Raw genomic sequence first — 20,948 nt, forward strand, 5'->3', positions numbered from 1 at the left:
GATTTTCCAGAAAAATTTTCAATGATCTGGAGTAAATATTGCAGACCAAGATTTTATTATCATCCAAGTTTTCCTTTTTGTTGAAAAAAATTTAAATGAATTATTGATGGTTAATGAATTAAAAAGTAGTTGATTTTAATCATAAATTATAAATAATGGAAATGCGACCTGACATTTTAAAATATAAAAAATGTTCATTTAGTTTCTAAGGTCTGAGTTAATTATATAAATAATTCATTTATTTTAAAAATTACCTCTAATATCTCCAGTGTATATCCATTTCCATTCAAATTTGCTTAATTATTATCTATTTTTTGTCTATTGCACATCACACTTATTTATATATTAATTTAAATCAGACTGAAATGTTATTTGACACTTGAAAATTTAGATTTAACAATTATTTTTAAAAGTGACGACAGATGTTATTTGAATGACTTTCAACAATATGAATTAGGCATTTGGTTGAAACCGTAAAAACATTTTCCCTGTGAAAAGCAAAGTTGTGTACAATATCCTTATATTTATCTGCTAGAAATAATCAAAGACAAGATTTGATGCCTAGAAAAATTATTGATATTCAAAATCTTAAACCAAAAACACTTACGCAACGGTGAACACGAACCTTCATTTCCTGATTCCACGCGCATATTCTGGGCCACCCGTCCTCTTCCACTTTATTACCCGCTTGCTATAAATCCTAAGCTGCCCAAATCTTGCCAAAAGCAACAAGTCACTAGGTAGTAGCAAAAATACTCTCAAATCATGAATAACAGACAAAGAAATTATTGTGTTTTGATGTTTCCATGGCTTGCCCATGGTCACGTATTTCCATTTCTAGAGCTAACCAAGAAGTTTACTAAGAGATCAAATTTCTACATATACTTTTGTTCAACTCCTGCCATTCTTGATTCCATTAAACTTTCGGATAACTTTTCTCTTTCAATACAACTTATCGAGCTTCATCTCCCTTCATTGCCCGAGCTTCCTCCTCACTATCACACAACTAAAGGGTTACCGCTTCATCTCATGCCTACTCTCAAAAAAGCCTTCGACATGGCTAGCTCTAGTTTCTTTAACATACTAAAAAATGTAAACCCTGATCTGTTGATTTATGATTTTATTCAGCCATGGGCTCCGACGCTGGCTTTGTCACTTAACATCCCGTCTGTTCTTTTTCTTACTTCTTCAGCAACTATGGGTGGTTTCTTATTTCACACCTTTGAGAAAACCCCAAGTGAGGATGATGGTGAGTTCCCTTTTTCTTCAATTTTTATTCATGAATATATGAAACCAAAGTTTTCCCACTTGGTTGACTCATCTTCAAATGGCATTAAGGACAAAGATAAGTTTCTTCAATGCTGTGACAGCTCTTGCAATGTTATTTTGATCAAGACTTTTAGAGATCTCCAAGGGAAATACATTGATTATCTATCTGTTTTGATGAAGAAGAAGTTGGTTCCTGTTGGTCCTCTAGTTGAAGACCCTGTTGAGGAAGATGATCATGAAGAAGGAATAGAAATTATCCAGTGGCTTGACAAGAAGGAGAGATCATCCACGGTGTTTGTTTCATTTGGAAGCGAGTATTTTCTTCCCAAAGAAGAAATGGAAGGTATAGCCCTAGGGTTAGAGTTTAGTGGAGTTGATTTCATTTGGGTTGTCCGATTTCCTAGTGGGGTGAAAGTTAAGGTTGATGAAGAATTGCCAAAGCATTTTCTAGAAAGGACGAAGGAGCGAGCCATGGTTGTTGAAGGTTGGGCCCCGCAAATGAAGATTTTGGGGCATTGGAGGTTTTGTGAGTCACTGTGGATGGAGCTCGGTGATGGAGAGCATGAAGCTTGGTGTTCCGATTATCGCGATGCCGATGCATCTTGATCAGCCGTTGAATGCAAGACTGGTTGAAGATGTTGGCGTTGGGATGGAGGTGAGAAGAAACGAGAATGGGAGGATTGAAAGGGAAGAGATGGCAAGAGTGATCAAAGAGGTGGTGGTGGAGAAAAATGGAGAGAAATTGAGGAGGAAAGCAAGGGAAATGAGTGAGAATATAAGAAAGAAAGGGGATGAAGAGATTGATGAGGTGGTGGATGAATTGAGCCAGCTTTCTGGATGATCAGCAGGATTAACGCTTTTTAATTAATCTTTGTTTTATGGCTGTGACTATAATACCTATGGGTGCTGTATTCTAGAGTTTAGACATATTAGATGGTCCAATTTAATTAAATTTTGTCGATATGCATACATATAAAATAAAAATATGTAACATATATAAAGAATAAATAAATATCTGCAATAAACTAATTTGAAATAAGCAATGTAGTTTATTTTTATTTTTATTTTCGATCATCATTTCATGATAATTTGTATATTATAATTTTAATTTTGTGATGAATTAAAATTATTATTATGACTGAATGGCAGTATATGTTATGTTGTTCTAAATAGATGGTCTTAATTAATTTCTTTTTTTTAAGAGAGGTTTTACTTAAAAATCTTTTTATAAATAATTTTGTAACAAGCTATTAGAGTTTTATTAAAAAAAAAAAAGAGAATGGTTATAAGTTGCGACGCGATTGAATTCAAATCCTTTTGCTTACACAAGGGCGTAGGAAGGATATTGTCTGTCCCCCACTTAATTTAAAAAAAAATCTAGTCTTTTATTTATTTATTTTTTGATAGATTGAACCTTTTATTTTATATATAAGTCTTGCCTTTTTATTTATTTTTTTAAGTCTTGCCTTTATAAACTTTATTAATCTACTCCTTTATTTTTGTTGAGGATTATTTTTTTTTCAATTAGAAAATTAAATAAACGAGACGATATAAAGAGCAAAATATAGAGAATTTACATAGTTTAGCATTTGGTCTTCGTTTACGGAAGTCAAAAGAGCAAACTTTACTATTTAGTAATAATTACAATGAGTTTTTTTTTTAGCCATTTGCTTCTGGATTTTGCTTGTCCTTCATGCATTAAGGACTTTCTATTTACAATATAGTTATTGATATCTCCTTATTTTGATATGTTTCCATCACTTAATCAGAGTTTGATTTGGAGTCCATATTTGTCTCTTTCTCAAAGTTGGTTTCTAAAGCCTCTAGATTGTTCCTTTTTTTCTTTTCCTTTTTTATTGCCACTTTAATTAATTAATTGACTTTTCATACTCCATGCTCCATGCTCCATGCTCCATGCCCCATGCTCCATACTTCTATTTTAATTAATTATTTGACATTCATGCTCCATGTTCCATGTTCTTTAATTAATTATTTTCTTTTCATGCTCCACACTCCATGATCCTCTATGCTCCCACTTTAATTAATTATTTGACTTTTCATGCTTCATGCTCTTTAATTAATTATTTGACTTTTCGTGCTTCATGCTTTATGCTCCATGCTCCCACTTAATTAGTTATTTGACTTTTCATACTCCATAATCTATACTCCATGCTCTTTAATTAGTTATATGCTCTTCATGCTTCATATTTCATGCTCCATGTTTCATGCCCCAACTTTAATTAGTTATTTGATTTTTCATGCACCATGCTCCATACTCTTTAATTCATTATCTTGCTTTTCATGCTTCATGCTCCACTCTCCATTCTTGTGCACGACTTTACATGCTTCACTCTTGTGCATGGCTTTGCATGCTTTACGTTTCCTTTTCATGCTTCTTGCTCCACTTTTGTGCATACTTCTACTTTAATTAATTATTTACTTTTCATGCTCCATACTCCATGCTACATACTCCCACTTTAATTAATTATTTAACTTTTCATGCTCTATGCTCTTTAAATGATTATTTGCTCTTCATGCCTCATGCTGCACTCCCCAACTTTAACTAATTATTATGCAATATGCTCCATGCTCCATGCTCCATGCTCCATACTTCACTTTCCACTCTTGTGCACGGCATCGCATGCTTTTCTCTTGTGTATGGCTTTGCATGCTTCACGTTTCCTTCTCATGCTTCTTAGTATGGCTTTGCATGCTTCACGTTTCCTTCTCATGCTTCTTACTCCACTTTTGTGCATGCTTCCACTTTAATTAATTGTTTAACTTTTCATGCTTCATACTTCATGCTCTTTAATTAATTATTTCACTTTTCATGCTCCATACTTCATGCTTTTTAATTAATTAATTGCTTTTCATGCTCTATGCTCCATGCTTAATGCCCCCACTTAATCAATTATTTGACTTTTCATGCTCTATACTCCATACTCTATGCTCTTTAATTAATTATTTGCTTTCATGCTTCATGCTCTATGCTCCAACTTTAATTAATTATTTGACTTTTCATACTCCATGCTCCATACTCTTTGATTAATAGTTTTGCTTTTCATGATCTATGCTCAATGTTCCATGCTCCACTCTCCATTTTTGGGCACTGCTTCCCATGCTTCACTCTTGTACATGGCTTTGTATGCTTTACGTTTCCTTTTCATGCTTCTTGCTCCACTTTTATGCATGCTTCACTCGTGTGCATGGATTTTCATGCTTTATTTTTCCCAATATCAGTTGCACCCAAGCTCTTTGGAGCTTGATTTTAATGGCTTAAAAGAGTTATTTCCTCACTTATGTATACATTTGTTGTTGCCCCTTCTATCCAACAACTAAGCCAATTCTCACTAATACAAATTGGTACTTTTCTCTCTTGTTCAACAATCAACTTTCTTTTAATCTCTTCTTAAGTTTAGGTTGCCTCAAATTTTTGGTGAGAATTTGCTGTTGTTTCTTTTTTTTTTTCAATACCTAGTCAGTAATGTATTCAAATTCTTAGGATTTCTCTAACTCTGAGCTTTGTGAAAATCCTGTAGAAGAGGATGATTATCGATCTGGAGCCAGTCAACCACTTATTGTAAAATTTGCCCCTGTTTCTTTTTCTTCTCTTCCCATTTCTACTGAGTAGAGCATAGATGAAAAGGTTAATCGTATGAGTGAAATGTCACTCTAATCCCTTTGGATCTCTTATGATATACCCCGTTCCATTTCTCTAGAAAGGGCTGGAGAAAAATATTAATCTAGTCATTCTCCACGAATTGTCACTATGCATCCTGACTTTTTCGAATGTGGTGTCAGACTTCCTTTCCATCCTTTTCTTAGGTATATACTTACCAATTTTAAGTGTGCTCCTACTCAATTAAGTTTGATTGCCTGAGCCATGATAGGCATGTACATTCTTTGGAAACAGAGAAACCTTCATGGCTCCACGTTCCCATAAATTCAATTGTTTTACCAATTAATGGCTATTCCTAATCTTAATAGAAGCCCTCCTATTAAAGGTTAGTATTACATATGCACTTGGCCTAAACTTTCTCCTCTAATTGTTCAAAAGAAATCTTGTGGCAGGTCTTGGAAGGACTCGTGTTTTGTTGTCGATAGAAACTAGAAATTTGGGGAATTGAATGACATTGACCCTGAATGTTAGGTCCAAACTCATTTTTGTACCCTAGGTAATTGTCAAGGTTCTATTTTGATATATTATTTAGTGATTTCACTAAATTTATTTATTTATTTTTTTTTGCAGCAACGTAGAACACACCTCCTCCTTCTACCATTATTTCTGATAATGAAATAGAATTGTTGTTGACTTTCTTCAATATTCTTTAAAATATAGATCTTTAGTACATCTCTCCTAGCCTAGTTTCTTATCAATATTCGGTTTCATCTCCCCCGCATATCTTTTAGATCCTCATAGAGATGAGTTTTTGCTCTTTTCCTAATATTTTCGATAAAATGGTTATGTCACGTAATAACACATATGTCTTTTTTTTTAAAAAAAAACGTCTTCCGGAAATGAGGGTGCTAGCAAAAAGAAGATTGAAATGCTTCCTTTTGCTAAAATCAGTAAAAAGCTGAGGGATAAGCTTACTTTTCATGTCGGAGGGTCATTTTCTCAAGATATTATTTCCAGTCATCCTCAACAAGAAAAATTGCCTCTACTTGCTGTTAATAGAGCTACTTATTCACCATTTGTTAGCTCTTTTGCCACTACTAACATTCCGGCTTCTGCTTCTTTTCCATCAAATTCTCGTCAAGGGACCTTGACTTTTTTGGAGGACTTACTAAGCGTTGCTTTGGAGGACCCTTCTTAGACATATCTCAACTCCTTCAACTAACTTTTGGCCTCAGTAAATTTCTTCCAATGATGTGAGGCATATTAAACGTTGTGACCCGATGGACATCATGCTAAATAACAATTTTCAGGTCTATTCTCCTTTATTCTTGGTGTTTCAACACGATTGGTTCGTGGTGTATCTTTATTCAAATTTTTTTCATTCCATTGCAGCTTAACTGTGACATCCAAGTATCCCAAAAGAGAATCAAAGGTTTAATGTTGCGAAGGGATATTCCAAATGAGTTTGGACGAGCCTCTGAAAGGCATCTGCTGAGCTAAAAGAGAGTCTGACTGAAGAAAAACTCACGTGGCCCATCTAAAGTCAGACTATAATAATGAAAGCAGATTATGACAATATGAAGATTCAGTCCCAATCTTAAATTCAGGATTTGGCTAACCCCCTCAATCAACTAAATCTTCAAATGTTGTCTGCAAGAGCTTCAGCTGTACAGGAGTACAAGACTTCCACTGAGTTTACCAATATCATTGATAAAGAATTTTTAAAGAGTGTCACTAAGGTAAAGGCAATGATGAAAAGTCATTATCCTCAGCTTGACTATAGTTTTCTGGAGGATGATGAAAACGAGAATTAATCCAGGCATGGTGGCCTTTTTCTTCATTGCTTGTGTATGCTTTTCTTTTTTCTTTTATATACATATATATGTATGTATGTATGTATGTATGTATTAGACTTAGTGGGATTATATGATGCTTTTATTTCCACTTTTCTTGTTATGGATTTAAGAAGTTATCTATTTCAAAAAATCTTAATCATGACTTTCATTTCTTTAACTTTTTATTTTACTAGGAATTTCTTTAATTTTTTTCATGGCATAAGAAATTTGTTTAACTTTTCTCTGCCACTAGGAATTTGCTTAACTTTTCCCCGGCGCTAGGAATTTGCTTAATATTTTACTGGCGTTAGGAATCTTCCCAACTTTTTCCTAGCACCGATAATATACTTAATTTTTTCCTAGTGCCAAGAATTCACTTAACTTTTCCCTGGCACCAAGAATTTACTCAACTTTTTCCTAGCACCAAGAATTTACTCAACGTGTTCCTAGCATCAAGAATTTACTCAACCTTTTCATAGTACTTGGAATTTACTCAACTTTTTCCTTGCACTAGAAATTTACTCAACCTTTTCTTGACACCTAAAATTTACTCAATTTTTTCCTAGCACTAGGAATTTACTTAAATATTTCCTAACACCAAGAATTCACCTTGAGCGTTTCCTGCCTTTCTCTTACAAGATTTGCAAACTAAACTTATTAAGAATGATATACTAAAGTGAGAAAAGAAAAATACTTTTATTAATAGATCGCTACAAGTTTGATTGGGAACAATTCTTTGTTAGCAATTAAATTTTCTATTGGCTCAAAGAAGACCTTATTAAGACTACTGAAAAAAGAGTTAACAACTTTCTTATTGGTAATAGATCCTTAGATGATCTGCATTCCAAGGATGCGATAGCACAACTCCACTCATTTCTTTTATCTTGTAGGCTTCAGGGTGAACAATTTCCGTTATTTTATATGGACCCTCCCAGTTTGGGCTCAACACTCCAACATTTTACTCTTTGGTGTTTTGGAATACTTTTCTAAGGACAAGGTCCCCAACCCAGAGCTTCTTGGATTTATTTTTGAATTAAAATATCGAGTTGCTCTCTGCTTATATCTGTAGCTCTGAGCTGGGCCTACTCTCTCATCTCTTCTAATAAGTCTAGGTCGAGATTTAGTTGCTCCTCATTTTGCTCTGGTTGGAAGTGTTATACTCTATACGATGGCATCCCTATTTCAACTAGGACCATTGCCTCCATCCCAAATGCAAGGGAATATAGCATTTCTCCAGTTGTTGTAGTTTGTGTTGTTTTGTAGGACCATGACATGAATGGTAGTTGATCCGCCTAGGCCCCCTTATGTTTTTCTGGCTTGGTTTAACACCCATTCCATTTATGTTCGAATTTAATCATGCTTATCCATTTAATTTTTTATCTTTTGTTTGAATGATTTTATTTTAATTAGCATTATTTGAGAAAAGGCATAATTCTTTTTATTTTTCTATTTTTATTAATTTATTTTTATAAAAAATAATATAAAAGGATTATCATCTTTGTTGTTTAATGTATTTTTATAAAACCTAAACTCTTCCTATCTCCCAATGATTAAAACTCTTTAACGTAATAAACATATAAAACCAAAGAATTCTGGGGTTTTCTTTTATGCACGTTTGAAATAAATTTTGAGATAATTATCCTTCTCTAATACATGTTCTCTAATCTTATGTGTTGGATCATGAATGTGCGCATTATTCTCTTTATCATGAATGACTTACTAGGCATTACTTGGTATGAGTGTTGTGACTTGATTATTGTTTTCCGTTTATTTTTTATTCAATTTCTGCACACAAAAAAAAATCAAACTAGACATCCTAAAGTTTTCAATGATATATTTTGTGCAAATAGATTCCAAGTAATCAATTTGTTGTGAATTTTCGAAGTTGGAACAGTGGTGTTGGAAAATTCTGATTTTCAGTGGCATGTCTAATTTTGTGATTTTTTTGTCTTTCCAAATGATCTCTGAAAATTATGTTAATTTTTCTGTTTTCGTAATTTTTTGTTAGGTATAAAAATTATGAAAAATCATTATGTTGGGCTGCTGCAGTTTTGGAAACTGCTTTTCAGAATCGCAATTGATGATGGTGAAATTAGTTTAGGCTATTAAAAGGCTTTAGAATGGCCTATAAAAATTATATTCGTAGAAAATTATGAATCCTCTATGATTTAAAGTTTATTTGACTAATTTTAATTGAGTTAGCATTAAGTTATGAATTTTTGAATTGCAAAACATGAACCTAAAAGTTCCTGAACAAGTTTGTTGGTCTTTTAATATAAATTCGTTTAAAATAGTTTTACATCTTCAAAAATTTTAGAAATTTGATATATTATTTCTTGACGTTTCTACTGGTGTAAAATTAAGTGGTCTAATTTTTATGAGTTTTCTAATTCATCTATCTCTGTTTTAATCACTGCTAGACAGTGTGGACATTTACATATAAAATTCTTTTTGCAATATGTTTCTGACCTTCATTCATTTTTTTTTTGAATTTTTATATGAAATGCTACACATGTTTATGGCTTCTTTTCCTTATTTTTTTACAATTTTCCGACATAAGATTAGCTTGGTGAAAATAAGCCTGTATAGGATGGTCAGGTTTAGACTAGCTTTGATGGTTTGGTACTTATGATTAGACTTGATTATATTAGACTTATATCACGATAAGAATGAGCAATAATATTTATAGGAATGTGTCTTGATGTTTTAGCACGAGAGTGAGCTCGTGGTTGAGATTACCATTCTTTTTATTACTGAAGATCGAGGTAAGTAGATTTATGCATGGTACGTGCATTTCGCTATTAAATTGCTTTTCATTCAAGGTATGGATTATGTTCAATGAAAAGTATACAAAACTTATTTGTTTAGTCTATTACAATATTTTGTTAAGTAAAATCATTCTTTAAAATTATTTATAACAAAAGTTTATTTATTAAAAACTTGTTTTATAAATTGTCTTAAAAATGAAAAATTTTATTAAATTATTTTAAGTCAAATACTTTGAAATAATTAGCAATTATTTAAATCTAATTTATGAAAGTTTACAAATGATTAAAAGTTCAAGGATAATTTTAAATGTTTTGACTAATTGTCCTTAGTGATGTTATGTTATCTTATTGAAGACTAACTGGATTTTGTGCACATATGATGTTAATGTTAATGATTCCTGCAGGGTATAGTACCCTGAATGATGTTATATGGTCGGGTCACCGGGTCTATAGGTGATACTATGTAGCATGAGCTAATTATGTTTTATGTGTTTAAAATGCTTTTATTATGTTTAAAGGATTTAAATGACTTTATGATGTGATTTATTCTTACTAAATGACGATTTACAAAGGTAATTTCTCTTATTGTTTTGTATGTCTAATAAGTATTATTAAATTATATTTTAATTTTTTTTTAGTTTTGTAATTATGCATGAATTTACTTACCGAGTTGATGACTCACCTCTCGTTATCACATTTTTGCAGATAGAGTTAAATGATGTAAGCTCATGGGAGGAAGAATAAGAGCTCTGCTTGTTTTGGAGATTAATGTTACTTTAATAATCTAAAAACAATTTAGCTTCCTTTGGGATGATATTTATTTGAGGATATGTTATTTCAGAATTTATTTATTTTCTTTTGGAGGTTTTGGAACATTTATCATTGGATACATTTTGGTGGTTTTAGAAATGAGATTGATGAAATGTAATTTCACTTCATTTCCACCGTAGTGCTTTGTTAGGGGAATTGGGGTGTTACACTTGGTCTTTAAATGGTGCTTGATTATTTTATTAATAGCCTCTACTTGCCCATTAGCTTAAAGATGGGCTGGTGAAGAAAAAAAAAATTCTTGATTCCAAGGTCTTTACACAACCCTTTAAAGTGTGGATTGTCAAATTACTTTCATTTATCTGTAATAATGGATTGATAGATTCCAAATCTGTATACGATATATTTCCATACAAATGTTGTTGTCTTATATTCTGCAATTTGCGCCAAAGGTTATACTTCTACCCATTTGGTAAAGTAATCTACAGCTACCACAACAAACTTTGTTTGCCCTTCGCCTATTGGCATTAGACCAGTGATGTCTATGCCCCATTGCACGAATGGTCATGGGCTGGTAACTAATGTGAGTTGTTCTGAAGGCAAATGAGATATATGAGAATATCTCTAACATTTGTCATATTGCTGGACAAACGTTTATGCATCATCGTTTATCGTGGGCCAAAAGTATCCTTGGCGAACTGCTTTTAAAGCTAATGACCTAACTTCAAAAAGATTACTACAGATTCCCTCATGGATTAATTTGCTTCATCTAGTGCTAGGCACCATAAGTAAGGCAGCGAATATCCCCTTTTATACAACACATCGTCTAAAATCACGTACTGTGCTGACCTCAACTTTACCCTTCTTACTTCTTACTTATCGTCCTATAACTTTTTATCCTTTAAATCGCTGATGATGGAATTGATCCAGCTTCTAGTTGTACCAATAAAATTAACCTAGCCATTCTCCTCCTTATCAATGCTTGGTCTTGGCAAGAATTCCATAGGAATGAGTTTGGTCAAACTTGTATCATAAGTTGAGGGTAACCTAGCAAGAGCATATGTTTTACTATTTTCTTCCCTTGAAATTTGTGTTACGATGTATCTTACACAATTTTCTAACAGATCTTTAAACTTCTCAAAATATTCCATCATTCTATCTTCTTTGCCTGATATTATGATATGACTTGGTTCACAATCAATTGTGATTCCTTATATATTTCTAGTTTTTCTGCCCTCATTTCTTTTGCTCATCTAAGTCGAGCAAGCAATGCTTTATATTTTGCTTAATTGTTAGAAGCTTGAAATCCAAACCTTAGGGCGGAACTTAATTATGTATTTTCTAGAGTTATTAAAATCGGTCTTGCCCCACTTCTTTGTCGATTTGATGATCCATCCACACATAACTTTGAGACTTATATAGTTCTGAAGCAAACTCTTTCTTTTATGGGTTGATTATTTGTAATTCTGCCACAAAGCCTGCAGCAACTTGTTCTTTAATTGTTGTTCTAGGTTCATATAGAATATCATGGTCTCCTAGTTCTACCACTCATTGGACTAAGGTTCCTAACGCTTCTAGATTTTGCATGACTTCTAATGAAGCTTCCTGGATCCTTTAGCTTCTGAGGAATTTTGTTATAAAGCATATAGCTGCATTCTTGTGTTAGAGCAATTCTTTCAAATTCTCCAAGCCTTATTTTCCTTGCTAAATATCCTTCAAGAAGTTCACATAATTCGGCATTTGTTCTAGAGCTTCCACAAAAGGAATATTAATATGTAGTTGCTTTAGCACTTACAAGAATTTGTTGAATTGTTTGTCCCGTTGTTGCTTCTGGAATCTTTGTAGAAAGGGTGGTGGGTGCCTAAACTGTTGTGTTGTAGCAAGTTGTACAAGCTGCTTCTCTTTTGCTATGTTCTGAACTAAAGTGGTTGGCGCTGTAGTATCTTCACCGACAGGTGCCGGATCATCATTTTCTGCAAATGCTGATTGACACGACTCAAAAGTATTTAATTTACTCCCAAGTATATGAGTTCTTAGTTATACTATTGATCGATGAGTCCGAGGTCAATCCACAGAGAAAATATTTAATTTGTTTAGTTTAATTTACCTAAAAAAATGAAAATAAAATTTAAATATATGAAACTTAATCTAAGCAAAATTATGAAATTAAATTAGTTAGGGTTATAGACCCACCCTTAGTAATAAATACAATTTAATCAATTCTTTTTATTTTTATTTTATTACCCAAAAGATTAATTTTATAAATTACAATTGTTTTCACATTAATTTTATTATGAATTAAGTACTTAGTGTGCCAAATTTAATTTGTCTACAATAAGTCAAAATATTAAGAATTCATTAGGCCAAACTCCCATGTTTGTCTACAATAAATCAAAATTTTAAAATATAAAATATGAATAAAATTAAATAGAAAATAATTTAATTTGTATAATTAAAAATAAATTTTGATTAAATCATCTTTTTCTACTAAGAGTTTCACCTTACCCTAACTATTAGGATTTAACTAAGCATAATCGAAATAAAAGTAATTATTAACATTGAAAAATACATAATTAAAAAAATGGTATCTAAAAATTGAAAATAAAACTAATTTTATTTACTGAAAATATATTACAAAAAGAGATGAGAAAAAGAATTTGAGGGGAAAGAAGAAAAGGAAATGTGTAGAGAGGTGTGTTCCCCCCTTCTCTATTTATACTAATACATGATTAATTTACACCACAAAAATAAATAAAGCTAATTACATCTTAGCCATACATGTGTCCCACTAACAAACATAAACCTAACTTAATCCACTCAAGCATATAAAATACATTCCACTAACAATTACCACACTTTATATGGTAAAAACTTATAATTTCACAATTACCACATTTACCGTGGTAAAAACTTATAATTTTATAACAAAAGTCGCGGATCCTTGTCGATAATGACCTAACTTCTCAGACTTTCGGAATTCAAATTTGACATTCATACATTTGTTTGGAGCCTCAAATTGCGTGTTATTATTTTTACCTAGTAAACACACGAAAATATACAAAATCAAATATTTAAAAAAATAATTAAAAATTCAAAATATGTTACATAATTACAAATGTAAATTATAATACAAAATAACATTTTTACTCCTTAATAAACATACAATTTTTAACATTAATCACTATAGCTTAGTTGTTCACACTAGTGTGCTAAAAAGTAAGATTTTGTGACTCCTCTTCAACTTGAGTTTCTTCTTGGGTTGAAATGGGTTCAACTCTTCTTTTTGGTATACCTACTGGGGTATGCACATCCTTTCTAGACCTTAAGTTAATCACTTTATAATGCTATTTTTCTTCTTTTGTGTTGCTGGATAAACTGCCCTGAGGTCTATTGCTTAATGCTGTAGCAAGTTGTCCAATCTAATTTTCTAGGTTTCTTAAGGATACAACTTGACTTTGGACCATTTCTTCATTCTTTACAATGTACTCCTTAATCAAAGCTTCAAGAACACTAAGCTGATCATTGCTGGTGTTTCTTTGCCCTTGATTTTGTTGGTGAAATCCAGGTGGTTGAGCAAGCCTATTTTGTCTATTGGATACTGCAGCATGTTGATTTTGATTACTCCATAAGAAGTTTAAGTGTTGTCTCCATCTAAGGTTATAAGTGTTTGAGTAAGGATTATTCTGGTTCTATCTGTTAAAGTTACCCACATAGTTCACTAAAACTGGATTTCCAAGACAATTGTCAAATAGATGCCCTTTTCCACAATAAAAACAAATTAAATCAGCAATTTAGTTGACAGTTGTTGGGCCAGTAATCATAGCCTTCACCATATATTGTTAGTGAGGTTACTTGAGCTGATAATGCTGTCAAGGCATCTATATTGTGAACTTCTGCTGGTCCTCTTATTGTGCTTATTTGGTATATGGCCATTGATAGTTGTCATTGGCTATCTTTTCCAAAATTTCATAAGCTTCATTGTAAGACTTAGACAATAAGGCACCATTTGCTGAAGCATCCACCATCAACCTAGTACTTGGGTTAAGACCATTGTAGAAAGTTTCTAACTGTATACATTAAGGAATACCATGACGAGGACAACTCCTGCATAACTCCTTGAATCTTTCCCATGCATCATACAATTTTTCATCTTCAAGTTTATGGAAAGTAATGGAATCAGGCTGTAGAGAGTTCAACCATGCTCTTGCTCGATCCCTTAGAAAAAATGGGAAGAGTCTGAATCTCAATGGTTCATGTGATGCTCCAACAATCTTGAAAGCATCACTTACTTTTAGAAATAGTTTAAAGTGAAGGTGAGGATCTTCTGATGGAAATCCATTGAATTGCCCCACTATTTGAAGCATCTGAAACATCACTGGTTTACACTCAAAATTAGCAGCTTGCATTTCAGGTCTAAATATTCCAAAATTTATGGCTTGAGGGGCCAACATGGCATAATCTCTATAGCTCTGTCTCTATCATCTACTGTGTAGATAATATTCTCGTTCCCTGGTTGCCCATGAATATTCTGTCCATTTTGACCTTCTTGACCTCCGTGTGCATTGACAGGTTCTATTTCTTCTCGAGGATTCAAGTTCCCTATATCTTGCAAATCATCTATATCTGCGAGCAGATTTTAAATTTCTATGTTCTTTTCTTAATCTTCTTGCAATTCTTTCGATTTCTGAATCAAACTAGAATTCAATAGGTTTATATTTGTGAATTCAAGGGTTGCTAGAGCACTTCTGCCAACAAAGCAAACAAATTAAAAGAGAAATAAAAATTGCCAAAACTTGTTGATTTCACAAAAATTGATTTCACAAAAATTGATTTCACAAATCCCAATAAACAGCTAACTAGCAACAGTGTCAAAAACTTGTTGGGTGGTTTGCTTACCATAAGTGTCAATGTGCAAGTGTGCACGATAAGTAATATATTAATGAGTATTCAGAGCTTCTCCACAAGGATTGATGTTATAGGATTTGCTATAGCAATCTTAATAATGCAATTTGAAGCTAAAATAAAATAATCAATTAAACTAATAAACTAATGAAATTAAAAATGTAATAAACAAGATGCAATAAGAAAAATCTCAATAGGAAATGAGTAGTTGAGTGATTAAACTCACTTAATGGTATTAACTATTTTTTCAATTAATATTCTGTTGCTACAGAATCCCTCATACATCCTCAACTGTCGCCTGTTGGATATCTTATATCTAATGTAACCTAATAGTGGCCAGTTGTTACACTAACATTAGGTATAACATTATGCTTACTAGGATCCAATTACCCTACAAAGTGAACCAATATGTCTAGTTCTTCACTAATTTTATATCAAACATGCCTTATTAAAATCGAGATTAACTTGACTTGAGAAACTCAATCTAAAACCATGTATTGTCTTAATTTGTTCTACTAAGTTAGACTTTTTTTAGGCCCTTTCTTAGCTAGTATCCACTAAATAGATGGTCAGTCAAAATAAGGATTGCAATAAGTAAAATTAAGATAAAATGTTGCAGCAAATTCAGAGCAACATATATATATCAGTCAAATAGCATTAAACTTGTTTAACACTCAACCACAACAAAGTTTAGTTCATGATTTGGGATAAAATAGTAATAAGAATCGTTCTAGCCATCAAATACATTCCTATAAATAAAGAAAAATAAGAAAACAAGATAAGGAATTGAATTCTGCTTAATCTTTGTGATCACTCATTATTTTTCTTCTTGAATCTTTTGTTGCAGCCCTCAAATGTCTCTTTTTCTCTGTTTTCTTTATGCTTTTCTCTATTATTTTTCCTTAATGACTGTTCTCCCTCTTTTTTTTTTCACATGTGTTCCTTTTATATCTTGGAACTAGGGCAACCAAAAGTGTGTGACCATGTGTCTTCCATTTTTGGAAATCTTGGATCGCAATCTTTCAGTTAACACGCGTAAAATCTTGTCTGCAATTGCTACAGGATTGCTGCAGCAACGGCTATAGCATCTCCTTTGTTCCAGACTTGTTTTATTTCCTCTGCAGGCAAGTTCTTTTGTGGTATCTGCAAGTCTATTGATACAACTTTCCATCCATAAAGCTTGAGTAACTTTTTGGCCCTCTACAATCATGCACATAATCAAAGTACAAAGTATCTAAAACACAATCAATTTATTAAAATTAAACTTAAGCAACTGCTTATGCAAAATGAAACTAAAAATACAATAAAAACACATCATTTATTCTTTAAATAATATTGATTTAAGTCTAAAAATGTCATGAATAACTCTTATTTCATGGAGTTATCACTAAGCTTGCTATTGAGTTTGACACAACCAAATAGATATATAGATTTTCCTCTGACACTAGTTTAGAAAGAATTAGAGGACTGCCCATGTATTTTTCAATTCTTGGAATGCTTTCTCACATTCATTTATCCACATAAGATTTTTTCCTTTTCGGAGAGTTTTAAAGAATAACAAACATTTATCTATTGCTCGCGAAACGAGAGACTCAAAGCAGCAACTCTCCTTGTAAATCTTTGGACCTTCTTTATTGTCTTTTATGATTGTATATCCAATAGAGCCTGAATCTTTTTTGGATTAGCTTCTATTCGTCATTGACTGACCATGAATCCCAAAAACGTTTCGGATGATACTTCAAAAGCATATTTACTTATAGTTAGCTTTATCTAAAGCTGTGATGTGATCCTCCATTTTCTTGCTTTTAACAAGCATGTCATCTACATAAAATTTCATATTTCTTCCAATTTTTCTAGTAAATATTTTGTTGACTAATCTTTGGTAGGTTGCTCCACCATTTTTAACCCAAGAGGCATTACATTATAACAATATAAGCCTTTCTTTGTAATGCATCTTGTTTCTCCCTATTTGGAGGATGCATCTGAATGTGGTTATAACCTAAATATGCATCCATAAATGTGAGTAATTCATGTCCTGCAATCGCATCAACTAGCTGAACAATCTTGGTAAAGGAAAATTGGCTTTGGAGTACGCTTTGTTCAAGTCATAAAAATCTATGCAAATCCTCCACTTTCCATATGGTTTTTTAACCATCACTACATTGGCTAGCCAATTGGGGTAATGCACTGCTCTAATAAATCATGCTTCTAGCAATTTATTAACTTCCTCTGCAATTGCTTTATATCTTTCTAAATTGAAAGACTTTTTTTTTTTTGCCGCGCTGATTTCTAACTAGGATTTACATTCAGTTGATGAGCTATTACTTCAGGATCTATACCAGACATATCTTCATAGGACCATGCGAACACATCACTGTTTGTTCTGTGGAAATTTTTTTATTTGTGCACGCAATTCTGGAGTTAACGATTGGCCAACTCAGGTATATTTACTTTGATCTCCTTCTTACAACTGGACAGTGTCTAATTCTTCTACTAGTGAACCCCTTTGCTCACTTTTTTCTTCCCTTGAGTCAAGCATAATCTGTAGGTTTTCATGTTTGTCCTCCTGCCTCTCAAAGACGTAACGTAGCATCTATTGGATTTCTCTTGATCAGCTGTTAAAACTCTAACTCTTCCTTCTGTAAGAAACTTTATCATCAAATGGTATATTGAAGTTATTACTCGAAACATGCTTAAAGCTAGTCTTCCTAAGATGACACTATAAACTAATGGATGCTCTATTACTGAGAAATTCATTATCTTAGTAACTTGGTAGGATGGTTCCTCAATAGTCACTGGTAACTATACATTGCCCAAAGAGATCAAACATTCTCCTCCAAAACCAATCGAGGGTGTGCGTATTAGCTTTATTTTTTTCTCATCCAATCTTCATTTTATCAAATGCACAGAATATCAACTGAACTTTTATTTTCTATCAAAACTTTGTAGACCTTCTTATTTACAAGGATTATGGAGACGACCAAGGAATCATTATGTGGCTGATGTATTCCACTCGCTTTTTCATTTGTAAATGTGATGGTGTTATGTCTTATCTTGACTTTCTTTTGAGTTCTACTCATCAAATCTACAAAAAAAAAAACTCCTAGTGTGTTTATAGCCACCTAGCATGAGCTTTTTAAGCCTTATTAGAATCTTCTCTACATGTGGGTCCACTAATTATGGTTCTTATGGGCGTCCCACCTGCAATCTCTTGGTTTACTATTCGTACAGCTGCAGATGCTTCTGTTTTTTTTTGTAGAATTGGATAGAATCTCATCGGGCATTCTTATACTATCTTCCCTCGCAAACTCTTTAAGATATCCCCTCTAGATCAGGAATTTTATTTCCTCCTTGAGATCGAAACAATCTTCAGTGTTGAGACCATGATCTCGGTAGTATCTGTAGTATTTACTTCTATCTCTTTCGGTTGTTGTCTTGATATCCTTGAGTTTCCATAGCAATTCTGAGTTCCTTATTTACACCGACAGCTGTTCTCTGGGCACATTAAGCGACGTGTTCCGAGGGAAACTACTCTGCGAAATCCTAGGACTTTTGACTTCTGGTCTACTTGTTTTTTCTCTTTTTTCAACTAGTTCTTCCTTTCTATTCCTCTTTTCTCTTGGTCTTTGTGAATCCCTCTTCTTTTTGTACTAGTTAACTTGTCTTTATTAGAGTATTTTTGTGCTCTTGACAATAACTTGGTGAAGGTTCTTAGTACATTTTTTTATGAGTAAGTAATGAAATCTTCCTAGTTGTAACCCGGCCATAATGGTAGTAAAGGATATGGGATCACTATAGTTTTCCATTCGTACAACTTCTTTGTTGAAGTAGGTAATGTAATCTTTTAAAAATAAGTCAGGGGAAGCTGATGGTCTCTAGCTCCAACAAATTAGCTAATAAATATCTAACTTAGCTAGGGAAATGAACCGATTTCAGCTTTCTATACTACCAACGTGTTGCTCTAGTGAGTGTCAGTAAGAATACTGCACGCATGGCTACTCCTTGTACATCTAAGACTTATAAGTCTCTAAATATTCTATCGAATCTCCTTCTCCACCGTATAACTTTATCTGGGGCATTTTGAATTTTGGAGGAAATGGTGCATCCAATATGACCTTGGTGAAATGAGGTTATATTTCCTCCACGTATGGTCTAGCAGGAGTTTTCTCAATATTCATCTATCATTTTCTTTTTCTTTTTTAACTCTGTCTCCAAGCCCAATAAGTCAGCAATGGACTCAACTTTCTCATGCATCCTAAATTGGATTCTAGATTGTGATTTTTCATTTAATTTTCTCCCTCGGATCTCTGGAGTTTAATGCTTATTGAAGATTGCCTTTTTCATAATTGGCATGGCTTGCATGACTCTTAACTCATGAGTCATCTTGAGATCTTTCCCTTTCATGACCGTGTTATTGATCATTATGTTGTTGTTGCTCTTCAATTGGCGGGGTAGACCCACAGTTCCTTTGGCTCTTTATATATTAGAGTGCCAAATTCATGTTTTGTATTAGGTCAGCCACTTGATGTGCAAGCAGCGACTGCGGGCCCATGCTACCGTACTACCTTCTTAGGGGGCTTAGGACCCGTGGTAACCCACGGTTGTGATAACGGTGTTGGCTTCGCTGACTCATGATTTTGTGTTGAGTGATTTTAATTGCAATTAATTATATCTTCCTCACAGACGGCGCTAATATGTTGACCTTGTTTTTAGTCAACTAAAAAATTAAATAAATTGGACGATATAAAGAGCAAAACTCTGAGAATTTACGTGGTTTAGCGCTGGCCTATTTCCATGGGAATCAAAAGGCCAAACTTCACTGTTCAATAATAATTACAATGATTTTTTTTTAGCTATTTGCCTCTGGATTTTGCTTGCCCTCATGCATTAAGTGCTTTCTATGTATAATACATTTTTTTGGTATTCTAAGTTGTTGATATCTCCTTATTTTGACCAGCTTCCACCACTTAATCAAAGTTTGATTTAGAGTCCATATTTATCTTCTTCTCAAAGTTGGTTTTTAAAGCTTCTAGATTTTTCCCTTTTTTTAACTGCCACTTTAATTAATTATTTAACTTTTCATTTTCCTTCATGCTCTATGCTCTATTCTCTTTAATTAATTAATTGCTTTTCATGCTCCATGCTCACACTTTAATTAATTAATTGCTTTTCATGCTCCATGCTCCCACTTTAATTAATTATTTGACTTTTCATACTCCATGCTCCATGCTTTATGCTTCCACTTTAATTAATTATTTGACTTTTGATGCTTCATGCTCCCTGTTTCTACTTTTTTTAATTATTTGATTTTTCATGCTCCATGCTCAATGCTCCCACTTTAATTAATTATTTGACTTTTCTTGCTCCATGCTCCATGCTTCAACTTTAATTAATTATTTGATTTTTCATGTTCTATACTCCATGCTCCCACTTTAATTAGTTATTTGTCTTTCATGCTCCATGCTCCCACTTTAATTAATTATTTGACTTTTCATACTCTATGCTCTATGCGTTTTAATTAATTATTTGCTCTTCAAGCTCCATGCTACATGCTTCCACTTTAATTAATTATTTGACTTTTGATACTCCATGCTCTTTAATTAATTATTTTGTTTTTCATACTCCATGCTTCATGCTCCACTTCTGTGCACGGCTTCGCATTCTTCACTCTTGTGTATGGCTTTGCATGGTTCACGTTTCCTTTTCATGCTTCTTTCTCCACTCTTGCGCATGTTTCTAATCCCTGGCTATTGAGAAACATGTTTTGGATAGTGTCGATAATTAATG

At 33.0% G+C, this 20,948-nt stretch overlaps 1 protein-coding gene and 1 non-coding gene across 2 annotated transcripts; both read left to right on the plus strand.

The window, feature by feature from the left end:
- The first annotated feature begins 765 nt into the window (after positions 1–765).
- Positions 766–2,110, plus strand: LOC18044391 (beta-D-glucosyl crocetin beta-1,6-glucosyltransferase). Its single transcript, XM_024186646.1, is given in 2 exon segments — positions 766–1,784; positions 1,786–2,110. Coding segments are annotated over 2 exon segments (1,344 nt in total).
- A 12,232-nt stretch (positions 2,111–14,342) lies between these two features.
- On the plus strand, positions 14,343–14,451 carry LOC112099374. Its single transcript, XR_002906178.1, has one exon. It is a non-coding gene; the product is annotated as a small nucleolar RNA R71 (small nucleolar RNA).
- The last annotated feature ends 6,497 nt before the right edge of the window (positions 14,452–20,948 follow it).

This window comes from Citrus clementina, unplaced genomic scaffold (assembly GCF_000493195.1).
Source record: "Citrus clementina cultivar Clemenules unplaced genomic scaffold, Citrus_clementina_v1.0 scaffold_4, whole genome shotgun sequence".
Taxonomy (NCBI): domain Eukaryota; kingdom Viridiplantae; phylum Streptophyta; class Magnoliopsida; order Sapindales; family Rutaceae; genus Citrus; species Citrus x clementina.